Raw genomic sequence first — 26,648 nt, 5'->3', positions numbered from 1 at the left:
CACACCAAGCAACTGTGCCTCCGTTCAGCATCAAGGGCCAGCGACCAAGTCCTCAGAGAGGTCAGAGAAGTCAAATGGGGTGGTATTGCGAAGAGATGTCAGACGGCTGGTAGTCCTTCTCCCTGTAGAAGAGCAGAATCCTCACTGTTTAGGTTCACCTTAAAGTTTGCAACCTATCTGTCCAAGGACAAAAAGGTTGAGTGGGAGGTGTCACGGTGAACGCCCCTTTTTCGTCGTCGGCAGTCAAGCGGAACTAATTATCACTCGCATGGGAACACTCGAGCAGGAAAAGAAGACGCACGCAGTTCCGGCTTAATATCTGTTTAAAAAGACAAACGTCAGTAAAGCACGAGGAGAGTAAGAGGCGGCATTCTCATCGAGCTCTTCCGAAGTTGTGCTGAATCTGGTACCAATTATTCAAAGACTGAACAGACAGCCGGTAAGATCGCTACGTTAAGACTTTGTTGCGAGTGCCACTTGTTGATTGTTTGATGGACGCCGACGACGCATTTGAATGCTGCCGCGGGAAAGTCATTTGTGTTTGTGCACGGTAGTATCTGCTTTTGTGTTGTAAATATTCACGGGTAGTGCAGAATGTATTGTGGAAACGTTGGTTAGTCAGTTTATTGTAGTTTGCTTAATTCAGTGATTTAGCTCTTTGATATGGAATACTGCTGTGATGGATTGGCATAAAGCCATGGTTTAAAACGTGCATAGTCCTAGATCATATGAAGTTTGTCTAAAATGAATTGCTGAAATTGCACATTGTAACTTGGTGGGAGTGAATATGTATTGTAAATATTTGTAAATATTTATATGGGAAAAAATGGTGTGCTAAACATGCTGCTAACAATTTAACTGTTTAGTGATCCATGTGGTTGATCAGTCACTCATTGTGGTTCTCGTAGTAGAAAATGTAGGCAAATTTAATATCTGTGATGGATTCAAGCTAAAATGATTAACTTAACAAATGTGTTTATTTATATACATGTGGTTATTTATTTATATACATATGTGGTTATTTATACATGTGTGTGTCAGGTAAAACATTTTGATAATTGATCATTGTTGATTCCTGTGCCTATTTTTATAAGAGATGTGCAAATTTGTAAATGGTTGGTGTTCTCTGGGTTTTAAGGTTTTTCACCTGTACTGTCTGGGCTACAAAAGGAAGAAAAATAAATCGGATAAAGATATAAGAAGCCTGGTCATTGAGTGAAACCCAGTTAAAACATTCAGAATTGGTGCCTCCCTATCAAGTGGGGGTTAAGCACAGCCGAAAAAGACGGGACACTTGACAGGAATTTTTCAATCTAATTAAAAATAATGCAATGCCAATCCTGTATTCTACATAATGTTTTATTCTGTTGATCCCCGGATAAAAAAATGCACAGAAATAATACAATTTAGTCAAAGACAAACTTTTTACAGTACACTTCAAAAATGATCTGAAAGCTTATTTTTCTCAAATTAGTTTCTAACTATGATCATTTTCTGCCTAAGTTGGCACTTTTTTGACTATTTCATGTTATAAATGTATCTTTGTTTCTGTTGTTTGCTTACCGGTTTAAGGTAGTCAAGACCAATATGAAAAATCAAACTGGATTTAACTGAAAAGCTGCAAAGAGTAAACAGACTTTAGCACAGTGCTAACAAAGCTAAACAAATAAAGAACAGAAGCCAACTGTTAGATGTGGTTTGATTCCTTGAAATTCCAGTATTGCAGTCCTTTATGGTGACTGTTCTGTAGAAATTGACCTCACATCAGAATATTCTGCATCGCAGGCCATGGTCTAACACTTTTTCCCCTCAAAGGCCATTAAAATTCCATTACGCCATCAGAGTTCACCATGAGAGCATTTTACACCCTTGAGAAAATATCTGTGAGAACTCCAGTCACCTCCGCTGAATCAAAGGGAAATTCCATCATGGCTTGTTAACCGTTAGCCTCTTCACAAGTCAGGTCCAGTTAGGCTCATTGGATTTTTGTCATTCTTTGGTGTCCTAATTCAGAAGCAAGAATTTTTAGCTTAACCCCTGACTGGCCAACAACTAGAGATTGTAGGACTTAAAGGGACTGAGTGCTGGCCTGAACATAAACACAGGTCAATCACAAACACCGGGCCAGCCTTTTACTGCCATCAGATAAACACAAACACTTGGATCGTGAGCGGGCAAGGTTTCTCCTTCCAGCCGCGCTAAAAGGCATTTCCTGTGACATGGTGCCACCCTGTTTCACTCACCAGAAGAAAAAAAGGGCATGTCTCTAAGCTTGGTTGTTCTAAAACCACACGATATCATGCAGAGGGGCTAGATATGGGAAAACAGTCTGGAAAGAAACAGTGGGAGGAATGAATCTGAACCCACTAATTGACGAATGAGGGGCCCATCCTCTCCTCGAGGCCGTTTCATTCATTTTCTTTCATTGGCAAGTGTTTTTCTTCCCACATTTCCTTTCTGTTATTCTACAAGTCTGACTTCAGAGAGTTTTGAAATTCCAGGTCATTCTAGGGTCAAAACTAATCTGCATTAGTATTGAATTGGAACAGTTTTAAGTGTGTTTACGTGCCGTAGAGAAAGAGACCAACCACTTGTACCAATGATTGAGGGTAGGGGGGTAGATGTGTGCCACACTAGAAAATGTATTCCTTTTCCATTGAATTCAGGAAGGTACCACAGCAATCTTTCCCTCTGGACTCAACCATTCTTCTGAATAAAAGAGGGGTGTCCTAGGGCTTATAAAACATTTATTGGGCCCGGATCAATGGCAGCAGGGGTGTGTGTACGTGTGTGAGACTATCCATTTTCATTAAAGGTAGAGTAACCAGTAAAGGAGATAGAGTGTGACGTTATTGTGAATTGAGCTGGGAGTGGGGGGCACGAGGGAGGACTGTGTGAATGGTCTTCAAAGCCAGCAAAGGATGAAACGCTTTGGAGGAATTTTATGGCCTCTGAACCGCTTGGCAAATGTCTTCAAACCACACACACACACACACACACACACACACACACACACACACACACACACACACACACACACACACACACACACACACACACACACACACACACACACACACACACACACACACACACACACACACACACACACACACACACACACACACACACACACACACACACACACACACACACACACACACACACACACACACACACACACACACACACACACACACACACACACACACACACACAATATAAGAGGTAGGAGGTTTATTTTAATCTTTGATCAATTCTACAATAAACTTTTGTAACCATTTCAATATTAGATGCATGTTTTGCGATTCAATTCCCCCACAACTATATCTAAATATTAACAAAACAAAATTATATTAACAGTTTTATTTCAAGGAAATCGAATCCTACTGATCACTACTTTGTTGTTGTTTATTGATTCATATTTTCCACAGATATATTAAAGATATAATAAATAAGCTGCACAATTTGCCACTGGTGCTCTCAGATAAACATAACTGAGTAGTCTCTTTTTGAATTTCAACTGCATACCGATTTTTATTCATAATGTGTAACATTTTACAGTTATTTGTCATAGACTTTATTTTCAATTAGAGACAGTTTACACGATTGTAAATCTCAAATATATGGACTTAGTGACATAAAAAAAGTGCAACTTGACGACGTCATCTTGGGATCTGGGAAATCATTATGGACGAAAGGACTATCCGGATGTTGTACCCTCAACAAGAATTCCAAGAACAACATCCTTTCCTAAGAATGGTCTGACTGAAATATCTTCCATGCATGAGGAAGAAAAGGGCATCTGAACGAAATGTGTCCAATAAACAAACACAGAATAAGTGTGACTCAGCGTGGCACCTGCTGTTCACTGTGGGGTCTTTCTTACCACCCACCCCACAGGTTATCAAAGCCTGGGTGTATAATGGATGCTCCTACCACACACAGGCATATTTCTGGACAGCTGGGAAAGCAAGAACCCAAGATTCAGCAGTTTGGACGCAACAAGTGCAACCAGACCCTGTTGGGGGGCTCGAAGCTCAGCAGCCTACTTAAAGGCTGTGTAAGCACACATTTTTGGCAATGTAAACAACAGAACCCTTCCGCTTGCAAATGGCCGATCTATTCTTGTCATAATCTCAACATTTCCCATCTCTACAGAAGCACCAAGACAGCAGCTTGAATTGAGAGCGGCCAAGTACATGTAAAATCCATTGAGTTGAAAAAGTCATTAGATCTGGTTTGTTCCTGAAGCCCTACACCAGTCCGGCGCTTTGTCGCATCTATGATCAATTTTGGGTCAACAAAGCTTTCCATGCAGCTGTTGGTTGCCAACTTTTCCGTTCTCAGGGGTTTGATTACACACGAAAACAGCGCACAGTCTTTCACCTCCTACAGAGAGAACCAAACAAACTCCCTCCTCTTCACCGCCCCCATCTTTCAACCCCTCCCTGTGCTCCCAGTGGGAGTCGTAGCCACCCTGTGACACACACACATAAAAAAAGACACACACAAACCAATATCCCCACTGGGGTGGCCAGTGGGAAAGCTACTGGGTGTAGAATAGCAAAGCCACTGTAACTGCTCTGTCTTTATTTATCAGGCTGGCCTCCGAACCTGCGGGGAACGGTCAGGAATTCGACTCATTGTTCTCCGCTGAGCTGCCCCATTGTGGGAATTCACAGCACCCTGGTACAATGGGCTCTGGCTGGACCAGGCCGTGCTGTAATTAGAAAGAAAGAAAAAAGCTCCACTCGGCGACTGCTAAGCTATACTCTAATGCATGACTTCACAGGACAACAAAGCCTGTACACACACACACACAGACACACACACACACACACACACACACTGGGATAGCTCTTCCAATGGGAACTGGGGATTTTAGTCACACAATGCTGCTCTACATCTCTCCATTAAGCATGTTGTGTCCTCCTCTGACAACAGTGGAGTGTTACAGCTTTCTATGAGACTCTTTACTCCTGAAAAGTCTGTTTAGTAGGGCAAAGACACGCGTTATTGCGCCATGTTTCCCCACGATATTCCTGAAACTACACTGTAGATAGGCTTGAATTCTGAGACTGAATATCTCCGACTGCTCAACTGGCTAGGACTGTGAGACCCATGTTTTAATCTTATCATTGCTTCCTTTGGCTAACAAAGAGTGTTTCACTTCATGGACCCTAATCTTAAAAACAGACAACTGCGAAATGGCAGAAACATGTCCCTAGTGGGCTTCCTAAGTGAGAAAACACAGCTGAGGTTGGTCCCTGCACAGGCAGACAAAAGCAGCCCTGTCTCTAACGGGGTGATGGACGATGACTGATGAGCAAAAGGGGGTTAAAGTTCATGGGGCTGTTGTGGTTGAAGCACATCAGCAGGAGCTATGAGCCCCAGCCCCTTGGCTGAGTTAATCCTCAACTCCAGCGGCGCACAACCCCAGATACATCGCTGGTACCCTGTCACAGTTCCAAGTTTGAGAGGGCTTGTGGGGTGGACAGGTTTGGTAAAATTGACTAGTGCGAGGTGAGAGGTGATGTCTGAGGCGCAGCAGATCAAAGCAGAGCAGTGCAGGAGGTTATGAGAGGCACTTTGGCGGTCGCATGACCTGATGCATCACGACTTCTGCTTATAAACACATCGGAGCAGAGGATTGAGGGAATACAAGATCGATTGAGAGAAAATAGAGATAAAGGAGACTACTGCGGGCTTAGCGAGTCGTCGTAGAAATACATAAATCCAAGCGGTTGTTGCTTAAGTTAAGGGTGTGGAGAGGAAAAAAAAACTGAAAAACTGGTTGTCTGGGTCACTGAGTTTCTAACTTGAAACATCATTTCCTTTTCTTTTGTCAGTCTTCCTGCAAAGGCAGTTTCTCAAAAATGTGAACCGTCATGATTTACACCTGTGATATTCCAGATATGTCAAGCCAAATTGTCTGCTATAAAATCCAACAAAGTGTTGTCAACATTTATTTGTGACTTGTATACTAAGGGGTGTCAGCTGTGCTATTTTGAGAATATGGAGCTTCCATTTACATTTGGTATTTGTCTTTAAAAGGATAGGCTGCATCGTATCACTAGTGATATAACCACCGTGTTTTTCTTTGGAATGTCCCACACTAATGGTCAAATGTAATTAATATATCAAATAACATTACATCTTCAGAAGTAAGTTGGGAACAAACTGTAGACCATAAAAAAACATTGTGTAAATAGTTCAGGGTTGAGCGGATTTTGTTTTTATTGCATGAATTGCCTTGCTTTTGATTAGGCTGAATGATTAAAAAAAACAATTGAACCGATTTTCATTTGAGATTTGAAATAATGGAATTTCAACATTTAAAATTGTCAGTAGATATTCCATGTATTCATCCACACATTCAAGGACAGGTTGAATAACACGAGTTGTTCATCAGGGATACTGTGTGCAGGTGAGCGAAGCAATGGGCAGTAGCAATAACCTCTCAGGCCAAAACAAACGCCATCACTCTCCAGCCAGTCGCTGCAGCCCGTTACCACCAGCGTAAACACCCACTAAAAAAGCAACAAAGATCTCAAAAATGTCTCCACCCACCCCTCCTTCTCTCCTCACAGTCATGGTCCTGCTCCTCCACCTACCACAATCTTTCCTGGCCCCACCGACATTCATTTTGTTGCGGTTCCGCCTGTTTACAAGCATCCCAAGATAGTCTCAGTCTTGAAAGTGCGCAATACAATAGAGACTGCCACTTTGGGAGTCTGGGTATGGTCTTGTGTTTTCCAGATTGAAATCACAATAGGTGTTAAATCAGAAAGCTCCGTGTGGCCTGAGAGTCACAACAGACGGCGCTGTTTGTGTGTCAACAGGATTTCTAAAACACTCACTTTGCTGCAACCTTTAAATTATTTCCCTGAGAGAAAACTATAATTAAAGACTTGTTCTTGACAAATAGAACGGGATGGAGGGAAAAAAGCAAATCACGGGGGAACATAAAAGGCGACAGAAAAAGACAAGGAAAAGAAAAATGACGACTTTAAGGGGCGACATCCACCATCAAACACAACTTTGGGTTCAAAGTCATAGCCCGGGAGAGACAAACATGTCATAGTTAAAAAAACAAAAAAACACTGGGAACTTAGTTCAGTGCTTTCATCTCATCACATGTATGGTGTATGATCAGGGTGGCCCTACGCACTGATTACAGAGCAATTTACCAGCACCATAATAGCTGCCTATGGAAACCACAATTAAGATGAACAAGGTTTGTGGGAGGAAATGTGCCCCACTCATTGGGTCTGCCATGGGAACAGTGTGCTGGCAGTCAGGCTAACACCGCATGTGGGCATATTTTTCATATATTTCGCAAAGACAAACTTAACTTTGTTTTCATTGTGCCATTAGTATTATTGTTTTGCTTTTATGACACTAATATGCAGACAGAAAGAATTAAACCAAAGATAGCTTTCCATTGCCCTTGTGGCTCGTACGGTTGAGTGGAGAACTTTATTTCTAATGTGGATCCCCATTAGCATCTATGGATAAGAATCTGCTAACTGCCGTAAATCTCCCGGTGGGTAAATCCCCCCTTGAACCTGGTTGCTTTTTAGCCTGACTGAGAAAGTTAAAACATCCCACTGGCAAGTTGAGCTTAGCAGAGGATTTACTCGATCAAAACCGACAGAGGATCCATCTCTGACCCTGGCACAGCGTAAATCTGCTCCTCAGCCTGGTCTGTCCACACGCTAATCTGAACTAGCTGCCTGCTTTATACCCATGTTTAAACACAGCAGGAGTAAAAGTGCTACTGGTGGTCAGCCCCTCAGGCATGATTGTTGCCAATAAAGAGCTGAAGCATTGGCTGGAGATGTAAATAAAACTAAGGTTACTATAGTGACAAGGGAAGTTGGGGGGGGTATGACCGGGGAAAAAGAGGTTTAAGGAAATTGGAGGAGGCTGAATTGGGCCAAGAGGTAAAGAAGGAAAAGGAACATTTGACCACGATCCAAGGATTTATAGCTTGCTTGTATCCAGGTCAGGGGAGGAGGAGACTGAGGTCAAAAAGATTGAGAGCATCATTAGTGTGTCTACCCGCTCTACAGAAGACCACACAACAGCAGAAACACACTTCACAAAAACACATACATTCAAAAGATGATCAACAAAGTCCCATTAAAAGTCTCAAAAGTGCATTTCCCTAAACACCCAATGTGTAATTTGCTGCCACTAGGGCTCTCTCAAATGAAACAACAACATAGATGGAGTGTGGTGGAGTTGCGAAGCAGCAAGGGATCATGGGAGTTTGTGGTCAGCTTTGCAGTGGATTTAACAGGAGCAAGAATAGTCCGCATAGGTTTCCTTCTCTCCAAAACAAAGGAAACAACTTAATAAACTGTCAATATAGCAGAAAAACAGCAGTGTCACATTAGAAATCAATATTTCTCAGAAGCAGTTTGGTGTACATTGGATGATGGGGCTGCTGTCACATAGATCATGTCATTTTTAGATATTTCAAAGCAAAAATGTTATTATTACGACAGAAAGAGCGTAGATAACAAGCCGCTATTATCTCTCAGGTCTTGTGCAGCTGATCCTGTTCTCCTTGCGGCGAGGGGGGTGGATGAGTCATCTTCAATGACAGGGCGTCAGTAACACACATTCACACACTGCATGTTCTACTTTACTGACTCTCTAAAATGCATCCCTACATTAAATTATGATGCTCTAAACCAATGACAGATTGTTCAGGAACACACACACTCAGGCTTATCTCTCTCCCACCACAAAAACACACTCACGCCCAATCGCAGGTGAGGTTTGTTTGTGCTCTCACCAGCACCTGTTGCGCGTCTCCCTCACAGCCATGACAGCGATAGTCGTGTTCCTATAAATGATAAATGTGCTGTTGACTGGAAAGATTGCCGCATACAAACAGACGCAGGGCAGGTGAGAGGCTTTTCCGCGGAGTCTGCACCGATGATAACAAAAGGCAGGATCAACAGAATCTCCGCTTATTGTTTCTTCAGGTCCCATTTTTTGCAAAGAGAAGCAACCACTCCCTGCTTAAACAAATCCAAAAACCCACATGTTCCTCTATTATCCTTTTGTACAACCAATTGAAAGGAGTCCAGGGGAAAAAATAGTTTTGTTTGAAAGTTTTAAACTTACTTCTCGAATTTCCCCACGGGGATTAATAAAGGTACATCTTATCTTATCTTATCTTACAGGCATAGCTGATTTGTGACGCGAGAATGACATTTGTCCACTTCCAGCCTCGGGCCAAAAAAACTGATTGATTTTTATTGACAAAGCGTGTCAGGGTGCATGTGTCATACCTCTGTTCTGATAAGTACCTGCATGTGTGACGCTTTGACTGTCGGGAAACAACAACACATTTATGTTTTTCCTTGAAGATTCACCTATGATGGGGAAGTCCAGAGGAAGATGGACAGAAAGTGAAGCGATTCTCTAAAAAAAAAAGGCACAGCATGTAAGATTCCATTTCTCTTGGAATTTTCTGTGGACTCCCTTGGTGATTTCCAACCATAACAAAATGAAAACAGAAGCACAATAGAGTCTCCATATTGTATTTATGACCTAACCGTTCCACAATAGAGTAATGGGAAACTTTGTGTTCTGTAGAGCTGTGCACCACACAGAAAAACAAACACAAAGAAAGTTTGTGGCTTTCCTTTAATCATCAGGTGTTTTTTTAGTTTCCTGGTTTAAACCAACACCTTCATCCTTTCATTGATTCATTAGAGCTGCTTTATCTATCAGTACTCTCTTATGTAATAGGTAAACAGACTTCAAAGATACACAGAAAAAACATGAATACAAGGAGACCTAGACACATTAAAGCCTCCATATAATACTAACAACACTGTGTTATTATGCAATTATACAACTATGGAATGCAAATAAGAGTTAGTACATTATTAAATTAAACCATAAGATTGTACATCCCAGGGACGCCACTTTTAAAATTGTGTGAAAAGCATGACAAGAATTCACTGAGTCTCTCAGGAGGACTGGGAAAATATGGACTAGTCTGGACATGTTTTGAACAAGCTCTAATCTGGCATCCACCCAAGTGCCCTGCTAAACCCAAAAGTGGACAACACTTCGTAAATCTCCAAATCGCTTCATAGTCGTAATGACATTACACTTCATTACAGTGTAAGCTGGTGGCAGGATGAAAGAGGTCTGTGTGGATTTGGTCAGCGAGGGGGACCGTGGACTTGATTTCTGGATTTTAAATCCGTTAAAAGCAACTGGGGGCCCCAAGTGCAACAACAGGACATGTGTGACCTGTTTTTACTGCTTATTCGCAAGGCTGCTCGTTTGGTTTGCAGGCGGAAAAAACTGCATTCCTCTCATGTTCGTTGGTTATTTGAGCATAACTGCATGAGCCGTGCTTTGATAGCAATAACAACACAGCCAATCACTTCCCTTTTCCTTCTCTGCACGAAATTGAATTACTGTACGAGTAAGATTTGGTGCAGTATCATTTAGACTTACATATATCTTACAAACTTAAATCACAGGGAGAGTGACTCTTCAGGCACAATCACGATGGCACTTAACAAACCATTGAGTGTGATCAGGCGCACGCACTTGACATCCCGCACCAGAGGTCAGTCAGCATGTGACCAGTGTTTGCACCTCAGGTTGGCGCATTTATTCCCATGGCTTACACAGAGCCAATGCTCTTAGGGAAGAGCGTGGCCAAATAGCTTGCAGGTCCTGCTAAGCTCAGATCATCTGGGAGATTTGCAATGCACATTTTAGATTTGAATGAAATAGTAAACTTGTCTAGCCACAATGGCGTGTGTAATGGTGACACTTGGTCTCCTTCCCTGGCAATGAACGACCAACCGTTCATGCAAATGCAAACTGACTTGGTCTACTGACAAACATCATCACCCCTGTAAAAGGCACATGGAGGATACAAAAAAAACCAGCTATGCATTGTTAGGAGGCTCAAGTGCCTTTAAATTAAATTGTCTTGGTTTTCTCATCATTAAATTAGAAGGACATTAACTGTTAATGATTTCTCTAAAAGGTCTGCATATGTGTCTCCTGAGGCTGTAAGAACGGGACACCAGGCCGTGTGAGAAACAGGCTGCGGAGCGAAACCACAGCAGTCCCTTTCAGTCGCCTCTCCCCGGGGGGAATCCTCTTACAGCACTTCCCCTGAACTCTTAGGAGCATTTCTATGGAAAGGTAACGCAGTTATCTGCCCATCAATGGAACACAAAGGCTGGATTTTAAAGAGCTGAATGGCTGTATGAAACTGGTACATGACAAAGACAGGAGTTTTAACTAAGGGATGTCAAAGGAAGATTGTCTTTCAATTGAATAAATGATTGCAGCTTGTTACTTCCTTGTGTTTATGAGGCCACTGGAAAGGGCATGCCAGATTTCCGCTGTTCTTAAGGCCTATGTTTGGATTCATTTACCACCTGCCCTCCGTAATGCAAATACACGCAGCCGACAGCGTAAGGGTTGCTAAAACGGATTAATGATGCCTGTGGAGGCTATCCAAACATAGAACTCCACTTGTCCGATTGCGCTGGTACTAAAGCGGAGGCGGTGGATGCCTTAATAGGGGTGAGGCGTCTGCACAGTGTCTGTTCACACTCCAGTTTGGGAAGTCTCTCTTTTGCGAGATAAGGATCACGAGCCATCATTGCCCACACCTCACTGTCACCTCCACTGATAAGGCTGCTGAAGGCACCCATCAGCGGAATCTGCGCGTGTTGACTCGGACACAATGCTGTTATTTTTCCGAGCGCACCCTTGGTCAAAGACAAAACGCACTCAGCACATGTTTGTCACCTTTGTGTCAACCTAATTGCCTCTTTGGCACTTAGGTGGCATTCGAGAGGCAGGATACAGCCGCTCACACCCTTGTGTTTCCATCCACATGACGTGGGGACCCTTATCTGACCATTCATATCAGACTTCTGCTAACAGGTAACATTCACAAAAAAGACACGCAACTGTAGCTCCATTGCAGTGCTGATAAACTAATATAGCCCCGACTTGTATAGGCTTGTGCCAAAAAGGGGTATGAGATAGACATTGGGGCCACTAGATCAGCAGGACTTCAGCGATAGATTCTTGCTCAAAATAAATCCATCACATGCTTAATCCATGTCCATGTACAGTATGCGGGGCTTTGAAATTTGATTAGCCAGTATTTAAGTATAGAAAATGCTGAAGGACTTCCAGAGCGTGCTGAACTAAGGCAGGAGAGCAACTCAGTCAGACAGTAGCTGTGCAGGTTTGCATGTTTGGGATGCCTTGTTAAAACTTGGCAGTTTGGCTCCCAGCGACAACATAAAGTAAGAGTGTGAATGAAAAACTATTCAGCTTAGTTTGGGTTATTCATTCCCTTGCCAGTGCCAGCCATTCTTAGCTGAAGTATTGCCCAACTGGATTCAGGACTATATTTGGAAAGACAAACAGCAACTTTAACTTCTGACTCAGCGAAAATGGGTAACTTCTATGGGTATAGATCTTCAAATCTAACGTAATTTAAAAATAAAAATGTATTTTATTTTAAAAAAACATACTTCTGTGACATCCATGCCATCATTAGAAGAGTGCTTATTTGCCTGCGGGTCCCACTCATGACATATGGCATACCTATCACAGGACACCACAGGTCCAGCTGGAAGATCAGAGCTTGCGGTGAAGGAAATGCGCTTCAGGGCATCTCCAGTCCCCAAACAAGAAGCAACAGTGTTTTAAAAAGAAAGAACCGAATGCCCTTTCATTGGCAATAAACATCCACCAACCACCGCTTGATCTCCATGAACAATGCAAGTGATCAACAACAGCTTCAATACACAAAGCAGTCCCTGTCTTACTGGGGAAAACAACCTGAGGCAAATGAGAGCAAAAATCTTCATACAGTGCTTTTTTTGGGAGTTTAATTTGACTTCTTTCACGCAGGCGCAACGACCTAGCAACACCCGTGTTTGCAATTGGTGTGAACAGGTCATGACCGGGCTCTCGATGAGGGTTTTACTTCGGTGTGATGCTGTTTGTCTTTGGTATGAAAGGATTACAAAGTTGTTTTCTTCAGGTAAACAACATCAGTGGTTAGTGGCTGTGTGCAGTGGTAACTGATGACAACACAAGGGCTTTTCTCTTCCATACTTGGACACTTAGATGCTAAACACGATTGAGGAGCAAAAGCTGGAACTTAAACTTTTTATTGGTCTACCAAGCCCTGTTAAGGACGAGCCAATTGATGTTTATGCTATGTTAAATTCCTCTCAAGATATTAGTCCTAAGACATTCTTAAGATTACGGTAGTCCAACCCTAAACTCCAGCAGTGGCTCAGCAGTGGACTGCTACTTGGAGAGGTCCCAGTTCACCTCCTAGGCCCTGCTGTGGTGCCCTTGAGCAAGGCACCGGACACCTCCAATCCCCCCTCCCCATTGCTCCCCGGGCGCTGTACAATAACTGCCCACTGTACTAGGATGGGTTAAATGCAGAGGACCAATTTCACTGTGTGTGCTCTGCATGTATGTGACAAATAAAGAGGGCTTCATCCTCCGATTCTAACTATTAGACCAATTAGTCATCAATGGAGTGGTTAACTGTTGTAAACAAGCACTGCATTTTGCATTTTAGCTTTATTTGCTTTGTGGCTGTAGTTGTGTAAAGGAAGATGTAATGTCTTGCAAAGTAACTGCCGTCTAACCCACTGACACTGCCTCGAACCAAAGCAAATGGCCATTAAGCCTTGATTGACCACATGAATTTGCAAGGCTGCATCGTCTGCTCTGTTGACTTTCTGGTGCACCCGGTTTTCAAATGGGCAGCATGAAATACCCCCATGAATGTTCTGCTGTCATTATAGCGAGTACACTTCCACCGTGTTTTTTCGATTCGTAAATCCACTGAATAAGACCTACAGAGACAACTGCTGAGTCAGATGTGCAGAAGACTGACAGCAATGGGGCCCCGTGTAGACAACTAATCCCCCCCCCCATGCGTGCCATGGCTGGGCTCTTTTCAGTGGACACACTGACACTAACCCCTCCACAATCCCCTTTAGCTCCTAACTATAGATGAGCACTGGCAGGCATGCCAATCAGCAGCGATTGTGCTGTACAACCCCATCATAACCCCAAATGACAACAAAAGACTTATTATGAGATGGAAAACGAAGTCCCCTATGATTTGCTTTAGGAAGTTTCTTAATACAATGACAGTAAAGCGGATGGCTTCGTCCCAGCGATGGCCATCTAAACAGACTATTACTCTTTTTGCCATTTAGTATACACACACTTCATCTGTTATGTATTTGGAGCAATAGCACTCTCACTATTTCCACCTCACATACCATTGGGTGTCCCTCACCAGACATGCCTGTGCTGTGACCGAACACATGTTCAAATAGTTCTGATGTCATGGCCATAGCAGGCATTCCTCTCAGCACCTGAAACAGGTAGGATTCTTATAGTGTCCAGCCTGAAAAGAACTGGAGCAGATTGTCCCTAAAAGGTGTGTTGGTCAAAATCATTTGGCATTTTCCGAGGGAACAAGATCAAGGGAAGATGAGGACTGGTTACACATCACATTTGATTTGATTAATTTCAATGAGTGAGTAGGCTATGACTGAGTTCAGTGTCATTCTTTACTAGTTGAGTTTCACAACAATACTTGTTTTATACTAGAGACCCTGAGGCAAAACACTGACAGATAAGAGTCTCTGTGATACTGACTAAGGGAATTTCACATTAAAAGTTTGGAGAAAATAGGGTTGGTTACTTAATAAAACATGTTTTGGAGTTATTGTTCTTTGAGCAAAAAGGTAACAAACTCAACATAGAAACGCTACAATGTGCAGTAATATTAACGTATAAATATGGTTTATACAGCCAGCATAAGCGAGATAGCTCAACTTGCTATCTTAAGTGAGAGTTAAACAAAGTGCAGTCCCATTGTTAAGCACTTCGGTTGAGGTATGTGAAGACACAAGAGCAGTTTCTACGAAACTAGCACGAGATAACAGTAGAGCGGTTCAGAGTTTAGAAAGAGAAGCGTTTGAAGACCAGTAAATACTTAAATGAGCGTTGTTTCTGTCAAAACCATCCTAATAAACGTTACATACAAAGTGTTCTCCGGACTTACCCCTCATCCATTCGACAACTTGCTTTTGAGTCCACTTCGTTATCGGCTCCATGGCGTCTTTAAAAGCTATTAAAGCGACACAAATGTGCCAAGGTTTGGCGACGAGGTTCGACAAATTTAACAGAAAATAAATTGCTGTCACATTCTCCTCAACAGGTCCGCGCTGTTCCTCTGTTTGTGTTCACTGATCAACTCAACTCCCTACACGCGTGAGTGAATGGAGGCTGGACTGAAGTGAAATCCCCCACAGCTCGTCCAGTGTGGGATCAAGGCTGCATTTAAGTACGACTGGGAATACTGGTTAACTTCACAATTTTAGAAATAAAAACTATCAAGCCTTAAAATAAGATATTTTTTCTCAGCCACGTACAAACTGGAGCATTTGTAATTGTTTATATTGCATTCATTGTAAATATATTTCATTTGAGGAATTATTGGTAATAACAAGGGTTTCCCATGTGTGTATGCTTCTGATTCTGATTCTGAAACAAATGACATGATGATGCATTTCGCTCTTTTTGATCAAAGCAAGTTTTTCCTGCTTTATTTTGCGAAAGCTAATTTTATACTAATTTCTGAACAAACCCAATAGAACATGCAATAATAATATAAACTTTGTGTCAACAGTTTACCGTTTTAAGACATGGGGAACGGACTTTACGGAGGGGACTCGAATGCAGCGTATGGTGTTGGTAGTGTCTTTGTGTTCCCCGCCCTCATTTGAAACTGGAGGCGTATACATATCAAAAACAATGTGCTGCCCAGTTTATATTTTGCTGCTCCTGGATGATCAAAAAAACTTTCAAAAAACACTGATTATGAGTCGGTCAATAATTTGAATGGATTGAATCTCAGTGCTTAATTATTTACAATATGCATCATCTTATTTGTCTGAAATGATGAGTTAGAGCACACTGATAATGCCTGATTTACATGAAAAAGTCATTAGGGTGTTGTTGCTGTTTGTATCAATAGTTTTGCAGTCTCCATGTTATATGCATGTCTCCATGTTATATGCATGTCTCCATGCCTATGTAAGAATAACATCACAAGTATAAAGAACTTTTCTTTTTCACTCAACAACATGTGACTCATTGCTTCCCTCTGTTGGTAATTTACCTATTTGCACTCATACGATCTCATTTAATTGTTAGGGAAACATCCTCAAAGCTATAATAGGCTATAAAGCACCCAGATGAACAGAATCAATCCACCCCACACACCCATTCAGAGAGACACTATTGTCATAAACGTTTAATAATTAATAAACTGTTTTAACTTAAAACAAAGCAATACAAATATTATGGATCATGCTTCTCTCCTGTCAATAGGTTATGGATGGTAAATAATTCATATATTTGACCAAATATCAAAATATTCTGAATAAGCTTTCAACTTCAGGCTGTTTTTGGCCATGTAGCTTCTGAAGAGGCTTTGAAAAAATTAGCGTTTTACTATTATGGTATGTAACATTAAGAAACCTTTCCTGGCTTATTGTTTTCTCACAATCTGAATAACACCTTGCATGGGAGAGTCCCGGCCCTTCCTATAACTCCATTGTAGTACAGCTGAAAGCTTCTCCGTACTGCCATCTTCAGATAAAAGCTTGGCCGCTGTAAAACCTGGGCATGCTTTCTGTTTGGCAAAAATATATATTGGAAACCCAATACAGTTTTATATGACAATTACTTTTCCCCTGTTCCAGCATGCTGACTGAGACGAGACATATTTTGAGACCTTTTTTTACATCAAAGTTAATTGAAGATCAAAACCAAACGGAATAATATAGGTGTTGATTGACAGTTATAATGCCTGAGGTAAGCTTTGAACAGACAAACCTGACACGAAAGAAGAGAGTGAGCATGGTTAGCAAATTATTAGAGAAAAAGAAGCAAAGGTTTTTCTGTGAAGAATGTCAAGTTGTTTACATTCAGATAAGCATTGAAACACTATTTTCTAGAGTTTGTAGGTGACTAATGCCCCTTGAATAACTTTTTATCTTCTATAAGTCAAGATAAACAGTGTGTTTCTGTAGACTGTTGCTAGGCATCCCAAACATCTCTGACTGCAGCAAACAGGAGAGTTTGAACCCACGCTCTGTTCTCATGGGAGTGTGCTCCATTAAACAGGATCAGGGTGGTGTGGAATTCAGGGGAGGTCCTCCCTGATAGGATTAAGGGAATCATGGGATTGTTGTCGAGGTGAGACGGAGTGATGGAAAGTGTGTTTTGGTCTGTGGAGGAGGAAGGGCGCCCAAGCTTTAAGGCTGAGAGAGGGAGGAAGACTTGAGTGCTGTATTGGTTACACTGTTCTTGTTGTTTAAGGATAGAATTACAAAAGAAGTCAGCACTTCCTCACACAAAAGGTCACCCTAGATTACCACAATGACCAACTTCTTCTTTCAAAGCTACCAAAACAATAAGAGTAAAACAAAGACTCGCAAAGATAAGCAAACTCTTCATGGCCTCGCTTGTATTCTGAATCAACATTTATTGCAGCATCAAAATACAGGAAGTTCCGTTTTGGCATTGTATATTATTCAGGGTTCTGCATTAAGATCAGGCTAATAATATCATATAAACATAGGCAGGAGAAACATCAGTACAGGAAGTATTCCACTTCACTCTCTAAGATGACAGGATATGAAGGGCTAAAGATGTTGTCAGAATAATAACAAACCCACTTCCTGCCCCTGACAGCTTTAGTCTGAACAGCTTTACTGTAGGGGAGGAAATGTCACCTTTTGTGTGTATCACCATATTGTATATAATTATCTCACAACATGATGGATCATAGATTCTAAATGTTATTACATGACTAGAAAAGTATAGCAACTCTGGACTTATATGTGGCCTTTCAAATAAAGGGGGTTATAGTATTTTATTCATGACTAGTGTTTGCTTTTATTTCCTCTATACTGCTCTTATTCTTTCTCTTTGAGGCACATGATCCTAGACATTAGCATTGACACTAAGATGCCTCATCACAGTGTAAAGGAGGGGGTTTAGGCTGATATAAAGAGAGCAGTGTAGTAAAGGAAACACACAAAAGATCCTGTGTGCTGATGTTGTTGCTGGGGACTTAAGGGAAGATGAAGTGTCAGGGTCTTGAAGTCTTTTTTTTGAAGAATGTACATTTCACATCCACACATACCCTGAAATATGTTCGTACCAAGAAATGAAAAAACGTCCATGTGGATCTCTAAACATATTCCCTATGCTTTTTACAGCTGGCAGCTACCTGATGTACAGCGTTGAGTTTCAACATCTAAATTATAAGGTCAGGAACTACATATTGTTGCTGTTCAGCATTAAATACAATCTGTAGAATAACAGCCGAAGATCTTTACTAAAGTGAAACATCAAAGATTGGAATGCAGTTTTTCTTTTTAGGGGACATTCTGTGGATTTAAAGGGACGGTGGGTCTTGCGTTGAGGTACTCCAGAACAAACACCTGGATGATCATGTTGAGGTTCTGAATGGTGGCGCGATCCAGGTTCTGCTCGTTGTCGTCAAACGTGTGCCACACTGACGGGAAGGGGGAGGGGATCAGGTGGAGGACGCGTACACCTGAGAGAGAGGCAAGGGATGAGGATCAACAGACAAAGATACACGACACATGTCATCATTTTTGCTGTATTTGTGTTACTTGGTTGTGTTTACCTCTATTAAGGAAAGGGATATGATCATCTTGTACGTGACCAACGGGTATATTGGGCCAGAAATATTGCACAATGTCAGGATGATCCACAAGCTTGTTCATGGAGTGTAGACGCTTTTCTGAGGATATAAGAGGGAAGACAAATAGTAAGGTAATTCAGATGAAAGAAAAAGAAAACATGCTAAGGTATCATTACTTAATTATGTAAAAAAATAATTGAATAGTTTGCTCCAACAGGATTTTGTGTGTAAGGTTTGATCAATTTTGATTTTGATTTTTCTTACACATTGCATAACTGTAACCACATTTTGATGGATTGAATGTTGGTAAATTCTGATAAATAACATTTAACAAAACGGATCCATTTAAAAACATGAGAAAAGCAGGGCTAAAACACCAATACTAGGAATAAGTGAGGAAATAGGATTTTAATACTCTATAAGTCCTATAGGCTGAAAATACGAAATATATCCACTCCGTGCTGCTAAATCTAAACAGTGCAATCACACAAACACAAGAGGTTAAATGTGAGAAATGGGCAATAATTTGACAGTTGCCACATTTGCCGTTAAGCAATGCTGTTTGTCTGAATATGACTGACCTATTAATGACTCATGATTAAAGTGAGTGTTTGTGGCACACCTTCACGAAATAAACAGTTTACAATAGTAGTAAAACTTTTGATTATTCACCGATGCTCTGCAGCCTGGAGAGCCAGTGTGTTGTGCTGGGGAAATGGTTGCCGAAGTGCGGGCTGGGGCCACCGATCAGGTCCAACAACACCATCAGATCCTGGAGGAGAGGAAACAGGTTCTGGTGAGAAACCCTCTACAAATCCTGAAGACAAGTTTGTGAGAAGAAGCCAGTTCCCATAGTAGCCACACCTCAGAGACCCTGGTTTGAGGCGTGGTGGTGCAACAAACTGACATCACTGCTCAATGTTCCTTCAAACACACATCTCTTTAAGATACTGTCTACTTTATCTCCACAGGAATGTCTACATTTGCAGATGGTCGCTCCATGGTTACAATACAGAAATATTTACCAATTAACTTGACATCTTCTTATCATATACTGTGTAATAAATTAAGTTTAATATCAAGACACCCAAGCCTCCCAGATGATGAAACGACCAGCTTTGTGATCTGACAGTCCTTGGTATCACAAAACTATTCAAGACATGCACCCGCCTTGTTGAGAGTTGAAGTGTGTACAAGATCAGGGCTTAGCAGGTAGTGCTTGAAGTGATGTAGGCCAGCAGAAGTGTAATTTTCAGTGTTATTATGATCATTTCAGGTGGTTTAGGCAGAAATATAGAACTGTGTACCATGCCATGTAGCTGGTTGGTGTCCGTGTCTCCTGCAGGGTGTGGGGTGGCCTCCATCTTCTGTGCCAGGTGGCGGGAGCCATAAAGGGAGTCTGTTGGGGTCCACTGGAAAAGAGCCTCCTCTCCATCAAAGAAGAGCAATTGCAGGGTGAGGTCTGCATTGGAGCTCTGCATGGGAGGGAAACAGAAGACAGTCAAGGCATTATCAGAATGTAGCTGCCCTCTAGTGGTTTTGAGATGATAGTGATTTCTCAGATTTTGTCTGCCCAATGATTGTGGCTAAAGGAACTTAGAAAGATTTCACAGATTTATTTATTTAATGCTCATCGTGAATTTAGCTTATTTTTTGGCAAATTAATTGAGTTTATTTGACAGAGGGGATTTAGCGATTATCCTCTATTCCAGTATATTCTAAAAACCCTAGGTGAAAAATGAATTTGTTAATTTTGTTACACCCCAAATATATGCTTCTGCTAGTTTTCATGTTATGCTGGTTATTGCTTTGAATCCCATCTTTATTATTTGTCCTTTAATTCATTATAGGAGTTGCCCTACTGTTTTTATTATTTTATGGTCCTTTTGTCTTTTATATCAATCAGTGTTTAAAGTGTTGTTTAGTGATTTTAGTTATTTCACAGATTTCACATAACTTCATATTGTTTTTTTAAAATCGTTTTAATAAATGAATTTGAATTCGACTGGAAATTAACAATATCCCCTGCGCCATTTATCAGCTATGGTATTGATTGTGTGTCCGCCTCCATGGCATCTAATGTATTTGCATTCAGTGTGATTGCTATTCCCACAGTGACCTTTGTGACGGCGGCTGGGTCTGATAAACATGTCCCCTGGCTGAGCTCTCACTGTCACAGCCTGTCACTGAGCGGCTGTAGACAGGACTCCGAGCTCAGCAGTGAAACAGGGAAAGGGCAGGGGAGCACGCTGCATGAATACTAAGTGTTATGATGCGCTTGTTTGTGGAGCAATTATATTGATTTTTGTTTTAATTCAACCAAAATAAAAACAAAAAACATCTGTTTTCTTTGTTAAAAATGTTTTAAAATTCATAAAGGTTCATGGCAATTTACTTTGACCTTTCCCTTTTTATATATACAACTCAATGAAATGGATAATGTATACAATTGTATATATCTATCTGTGTATCTTTTTTTGTGGATAAATCGCTTGACAAATCAACCATCAATTGTACTTTCTTCTGGCTCCACTTCAACACTTGTATTTTAACCAATATGTATACTTTTATACCTTTTTTCACATATATTTTATGTCACTGTATCATTTCTTCTCGTCACGACTCGTAATACTGTTAACATTTAGTTATTCATTTTTTAAGTACTGTGCACGTCTGACACAAATGACACTTTTTTAAAGGCTTTATTATAGTTACCCCATTAGACTTTTGCCCTATTTCATGAATTAGATCAAGATTTTTAACATTATTTGATATATTCAATATTCAAAATCAAAGCTTTTCTTTGCCGCCAACTTAACTTGAATTGTTTCTCATGTTTGAGTGACATGAATAGATCTATAGTGATGATCACCTAGTTCCTGTAACTATCTGCAACATGTTTGGTCTTGTTCTCCCCAGAGCTTACTGTTGTTGGTGATGTTGTTGTATGACTTGCCTGTGATTCATGATCACAACTCAAGTCAGTGCTGGTCACCACCACAAAACTAAATCACACTCCCAAATTGGTAGTATGAGTATAATTCAAAGTCGTCAAGAGGAGATGTACGCAGCAACACAGACTCACAGTCACACCGATAGACCAGTAATGATTGAATACCTTCTGAACTTTCAGTTCTTCATCCAGGGCCCGGGCCAGCTCCAGCATCATGGCGCAGGGAACAGCAGAGTCCGTGGCGCCCTGGAACTCCCTCCCGTGCCACTGGAGGGGGTAGTACTTGGAGTCGTAATGGCAGGCCAGCACCAGTTGGCGAGTGGCCGAGGAGTTGAGGGTGGCCACTAGGTTAGTGAAGGACAGGGGGCCGTAGGGTGTTTCTGACATGAACATATCCTCTTTCACCTCCCAGCCTGCCCCCAGACCAGTGAGGGTGGATTTGATATGCTGTGAACACATGGAATGATGACGTGTTAGTAATGAAGAACCAGCAGGTCACTCGCTTTATTATACACCTTATTAATAAGTGGATTTACATCTGTGGTAGTTAAACGTGTTTAAACAAAAATGGGTCTGCTTTAGACCTGTTGGTTGCCAATTCTTTAAGAATGAAACCCCATTTTAGGACAACTTCCTGAATTGGTTGTACTACTTACTACAACCACATAATGAGCCATAAAAGGTGAGGATTATTATTATTACTTATTTCTTGATCACGTGGTGTTGCCAATTTAAATGTATGTAAGTATCTGGATTTTCATATTTTTCATGGATTTTTGACAAAAATATGTATGTATATTCATGGGGGGCATTAGGGAAGTTACTTTCTTACTTTATTTTTCATCTTATATCAGATTTTTTTTTAAAGATTCCGTTAAATATACCAGGTTTTGTTACAGGCCTGAGGTGGATAAAATATTTTGACAAAAGTAAACAATGGGGATTGTATGGATGCCTTCAGATTCATAAATACACACATTAATCATAAAAAATATATACAATTTACGCACTTGTACAGACTAACGCACTATTCTTCAATCATTCATAGAGTTTGTTTTAGTAGGTCCTCTGCAGCCCTACAGTTAATTGAACCACTTCCTCCTTGAATTAAGTCACTTAGATCATTGGGTAATCATTGGATTTATCAGTGCCAAACATTTATACAACTGTCTCATTTCCTTTTAATTTGGCACCAAGTCTTTCTATTGGGACTACCCTATAGACATCGTAATACAGTGGGATTGGATTTGTCTTGGTTCCAATTAAATAACATGCATTTTCTTGCTTGTAATAAAAGTTGAGTAACTTAGATCTTTGAGAGTATAACACTCCTACTTAGGATGGCAGTATTCAGAATTGTACCCAACTGCTTTGCCATACCTGACCAGTATTTAATAGAACAGCCCCAATAATTTCCAGCAGATACTTTACAGTGTTCTTCATTGTAGTCATTAAGTGTTTTTGAAAGTCTTCCAACCATATGTTGTCCTTTAAATAAACTCACCTCCTGCACGGCCTGGCTGCCTGGAGAGCCGGGGTACCTGGTCACCAGCAGCGGCCTCAGGTCCCTCTGCCACATCTGCTCCAGGTCAGTGTGAGACACAGCCGTGCTCATCTCACCTTGTGTTAGAGTGATGGCTCGGTGATGGAGCTGGACAGAGCCAGAGGTAAAAAACAAGACAATACAAAATGGATGAGAAACAGCATCGTACTCTATTGAAAAATGGAATTACGGTAAGTGTGTTCAGGAAGACTATTGCGAGGTAACCATAACAGCTAAACATGAGTGATGTGAACGGATCACTGACAGTTAAGCATTGCAGTTTTGCAAACAGAGTATGAAACACTGCCAATTACAAAGCAATATTCACCACTGTCAAACTGTTTGTTTGTTGTTTGTTTTTGTGTGATTATTAGCCGGATTAAAGGCAAATTTATGGCCAAACTTTAATGAAACATGGACGAAGGGCGTAGCATGCGGCAAGAAAAAATTTAACATCAAATCAACATCAAAATCATAAAAAAATACACAAATTATTATTTGACTTTCAATGTCATTACAAGATGAGGCTTGGTTTGGACAGTCCTTTGTCCTAGTTACTCCTATCTGTGTGTTATGAAACACTTTCAGATCAACTATTTCTTAGTATAAGATTTCCAAGAATATTCTATGACGCATTTTTATTGAGCAACATGGTGATACACATCCGAACCCACTTACCGGGTCTGTCGAAAGAGGATTTGTAATTGTTCAGTATATAAGTTGCTAGGTACACATGAAGATAAAATGTACCGCAAGAGGGACTATACACTGTAAGCTACTGTCATATCACATACATGGGAATGTCTTAAAAATGATACCCTCACCCATCTTTACAGAGAGACCAATTAGACCGTGTGAATAGACACTGATTGGATCTCTTCAAATTCACACAAAGGCTACTTTAGTCAATAAGGCCTCTATCAGAATAAGAGACAGAATATTGGAGGGTGCTTGCATGCTTTCCTGTGCTCTAGAAGACATGATTATAAACGGAAAAGCAAATAAGGAGCACAATATGGATTTTCAGGTTTCAAGCTGCCAATGCAATGTGTGCTAAAATACAGCCATAGGTTAAAAAAACACATTGATTTTTCGATCCCCATGGCTCTTTTTCATTTGGACTCAAAGTTCACCTGCTGGTTGTCCTGGTAACAAACTGAACGGAGAGGAATGACAGAGAGCAAGAGGGAAAGAGCTGATGGTGAATATCTGAGCTAAGCCTGTTTGTGTGTTCTCAAAGGTTCTCAATGTGATATACGCAGGTTATAGAATCCATACTGATAATTATTCTGTTGATTTAGGGCTCTGGGAATCTATCATTATATATCGATATTGTGATATGAGTGGATATATTATCTTACATTTGAATATTGAAAATGTTCTTTTCCTTGTTTTAAAAGCTGCATTACAGTAAGGTAAAGTCATGTTCTGAATTGACCAGACATGTGGCTTTTCTGTTATTTGCCTGAACTCACATAGTCCATTAATCCACATTGCTGTGATTAAAGTGAGAAAAATGTCCATTGTGTAAATAATGTCAACCCTACATTATGGTCACAATATTTATATTTTGGCACTTGGACATAATGCTGTCATATTTGATTTTATTCATATCACCGTTCGCTTTATTGGCTCAATCATTTAGTCTTTAAGATGTTAAATAGCTAAGAATCTGATAGCATATAGCCCATGGCAACATCTTTTCTCAATTTGCTTTTTTTTCCTAACCAACATTCCAAAACCCAAAGATCACAATGACATGTAACAACAAATCATTGGAAAATAATCATTAGAATCCAGCACATTTTTGTCCTTTTTGCTTGATAGGTCTTGAGATGTTTATGAGACATCCCAGTGGACATTTCTTACCCTCCTAAATTGGTGTCACTTCACTGAATCAGACAATAACACATTCCTTAACTCCGTTCTTTACAACTGAAGCATAAGCATTCACGTATGAAACCTGAGTTGGGCCCAAACTGACTGACTGTAATTACAGAGTGACATATAGTGCCACATGTATCATTATGCAGTTAAACAGAATACAGTCATTCACAGAGCTAGGGCTCACTAAGTCCGGAGAGGGTTAAAAGGGGGTCCACTTAAGCACTATAAATACCAAGACCTACAATTGGAGGATCAATGATGATGACTGTGCTGCCATAGCAACTAGGCAAAGAGAAGAGGAGCAGAATAACACAAATGAAGAACATGAGAGGCCAGGCATGCCCAGGTGAGCCACCGGAGAATTACACAACAGTGCAGAGAGTTGCGAGAATACAATGAATAAATAAATGATGCATATCAACACTTTGCATTTCTCCTAATGAGTAGACTAGCTACTAGGAGATTGCCTTTTTGAAAGGAAACACACACACACTCACAGAGACACAATATTAACATAATTTTTCATGCAGTTCAGTATTATGGTGTGATTGCTGTCAAGTTAGAAAAAACAACAAGATATAAGAGTTCCAAATTAATTGCGATCCTTCATCAGAGCGTCATCCAAAGTAGGATACATGACAACACAATTGTAAAAATGATGCATGTTTAAAATGTTCACTTTTGTAGACAGTTCTCTTGGTGTTTAAACATAACCAACACATGACTGCAAGGTAAACATTTTAAGACAACGAAATGGGGAAAGAACCTCTTCATTTATTTACCTTTTCTTGTGTCCAGGGAATTCCATCGGTGAAGTGGATGGGTGTCACCCAAATGGCCACAGTGTAAAATAAACACATTTTGGAGGCACCGAGGCTTCGCTCAGCCATCGCTGTTGTCGCTCCTCTCCACATTCCTGTCTCTCCTCTGTGAAAGCTTACAGATCATGTGAAAAGCAGGAGGGAGGACCCGAGGCTCACAAACCAAAGCGCGTCACTGTGGCTGTGTGTGCGTGTGTGTGTGTGTGTGTGTGTGTGTGTGTGTGTGTGTGTGTGTGTGTGTGTGTGTGTGTGTGTGTGTGTGTGTGTGTGTACAATTAATTCACTCACAGAAACCAAGTTCGGTAAAGTTCGGTTATTTTCCAAATAAATGTTTAACCAATGAAGACTATTAATGTCAGAAGTGTTATTGTAACTCTTTATACGAGTTATTGCGAAACGTAATTACCGAATAACCGGTCAGCGTTTTACAGGGTGATTTATAGCTTATTTACAAAAAACACACCCCAAAACACTACGTAATAATAGCCTATATTTTAAGATAATCTTGTTGATCCTTATAATGCATCTGAGTCTAGTACAAGTACACCTCAATGCAGCAGCATCTATTTTCCCGAAGATACATGTATAGCATTACAAATTAAATTACTTCATTTTGGGAAAAATCAGCGC

General features: G+C 40.8%; 2 protein-coding genes and 1 long non-coding RNA gene across 4 annotated transcripts in view; 1 reads left to right on the top strand and 2 right to left on the bottom strand.

The window, feature by feature from the left end:
- Positions 1–15,376, bottom strand: part of LOC134881357 (connector enhancer of kinase suppressor of ras 3-like) — a 51,874-nt gene extending 36,498 nt beyond the window's left edge. Inside the window, 1 exon segment of the mRNA XM_063908626.1 lies at positions 15,134–15,376. Within this exon segment, the coding sequence (XP_063764696.1) occupies positions 15,134–15,185 (52 nt within the window). The 5' untranslated portion in view covers positions 15,186–15,376.
- Positions 14,421–16,166, top strand: LOC134881358 (uncharacterized). 2 transcript variants are annotated; one of them, XR_010168044.1, is made up of 3 exons: positions 14,421–14,503; positions 15,290–15,415; positions 15,761–16,166. It is a non-coding gene; the product is annotated as an uncharacterized LOC134881358 (long non-coding RNA). The 2 variants fall into 2 exon arrangements; XR_010168043.1 differs by having other exon boundaries at positions 14,439–14,602.
- Positions 16,167–17,598: 1,432 nt separating this feature from the next.
- qpct (glutaminyl-peptide cyclotransferase) lies at positions 17,599–26,190 on the bottom strand. Its single transcript, XM_063909745.1, has 7 exons — positions 25,980–26,190; positions 23,272–23,418; positions 21,933–22,214; positions 20,122–20,289; positions 19,487–19,586; positions 18,797–18,913; positions 17,599–18,703 (listed from the first exon to the last, which is right to left on the bottom strand). The coding sequence occupies exons 1-7, from the start codon at positions 26,109–26,111 to the stop codon at positions 18,522–18,524; spliced, it is 1,128 nt and encodes a 375-aa protein (XP_063765815.1). The 5' UTR covers positions 26,112–26,190; the 3' UTR covers positions 17,599–18,521.
- Between the last annotated feature and the right edge of the window lie 458 nt (positions 26,191–26,648).

The sequence above is a fragment of the Eleginops maclovinus genome, chromosome 19 (genome assembly GCF_036324505.1).
Source record: "Eleginops maclovinus isolate JMC-PN-2008 ecotype Puerto Natales chromosome 19, JC_Emac_rtc_rv5, whole genome shotgun sequence".
Taxonomy (NCBI): domain Eukaryota; kingdom Metazoa; phylum Chordata; class Actinopteri; order Perciformes; family Eleginopidae; genus Eleginops; species Eleginops maclovinus.
This window is presented reverse-complemented; position numbering and strand designations above follow the sequence as displayed.

Bases quoted from the DNA above. Each gene is read 5' to 3' on its own strand.
- qpct (XM_063909745.1), bottom strand. From the start codon at position 26,111: ATGTGGAGAGGAGCGACAACAGCGATGGCTGAGCGAAGCCTCGGTGCC. The intron at 23,419-25,979 runs GTAAATAAATGA...GGCTCTGTCCAG, and splicing joins TTCCCTGGACACAAGAAAAG to CTCCATCACCGAGCCATCAC. The intron at 18,914-19,486 runs GTGAATAATCAA...TTATATCCTCAG, and splicing joins CTCCAGGCTGCAGAGCATCG to AAAAGCGTCTACACTCCATG.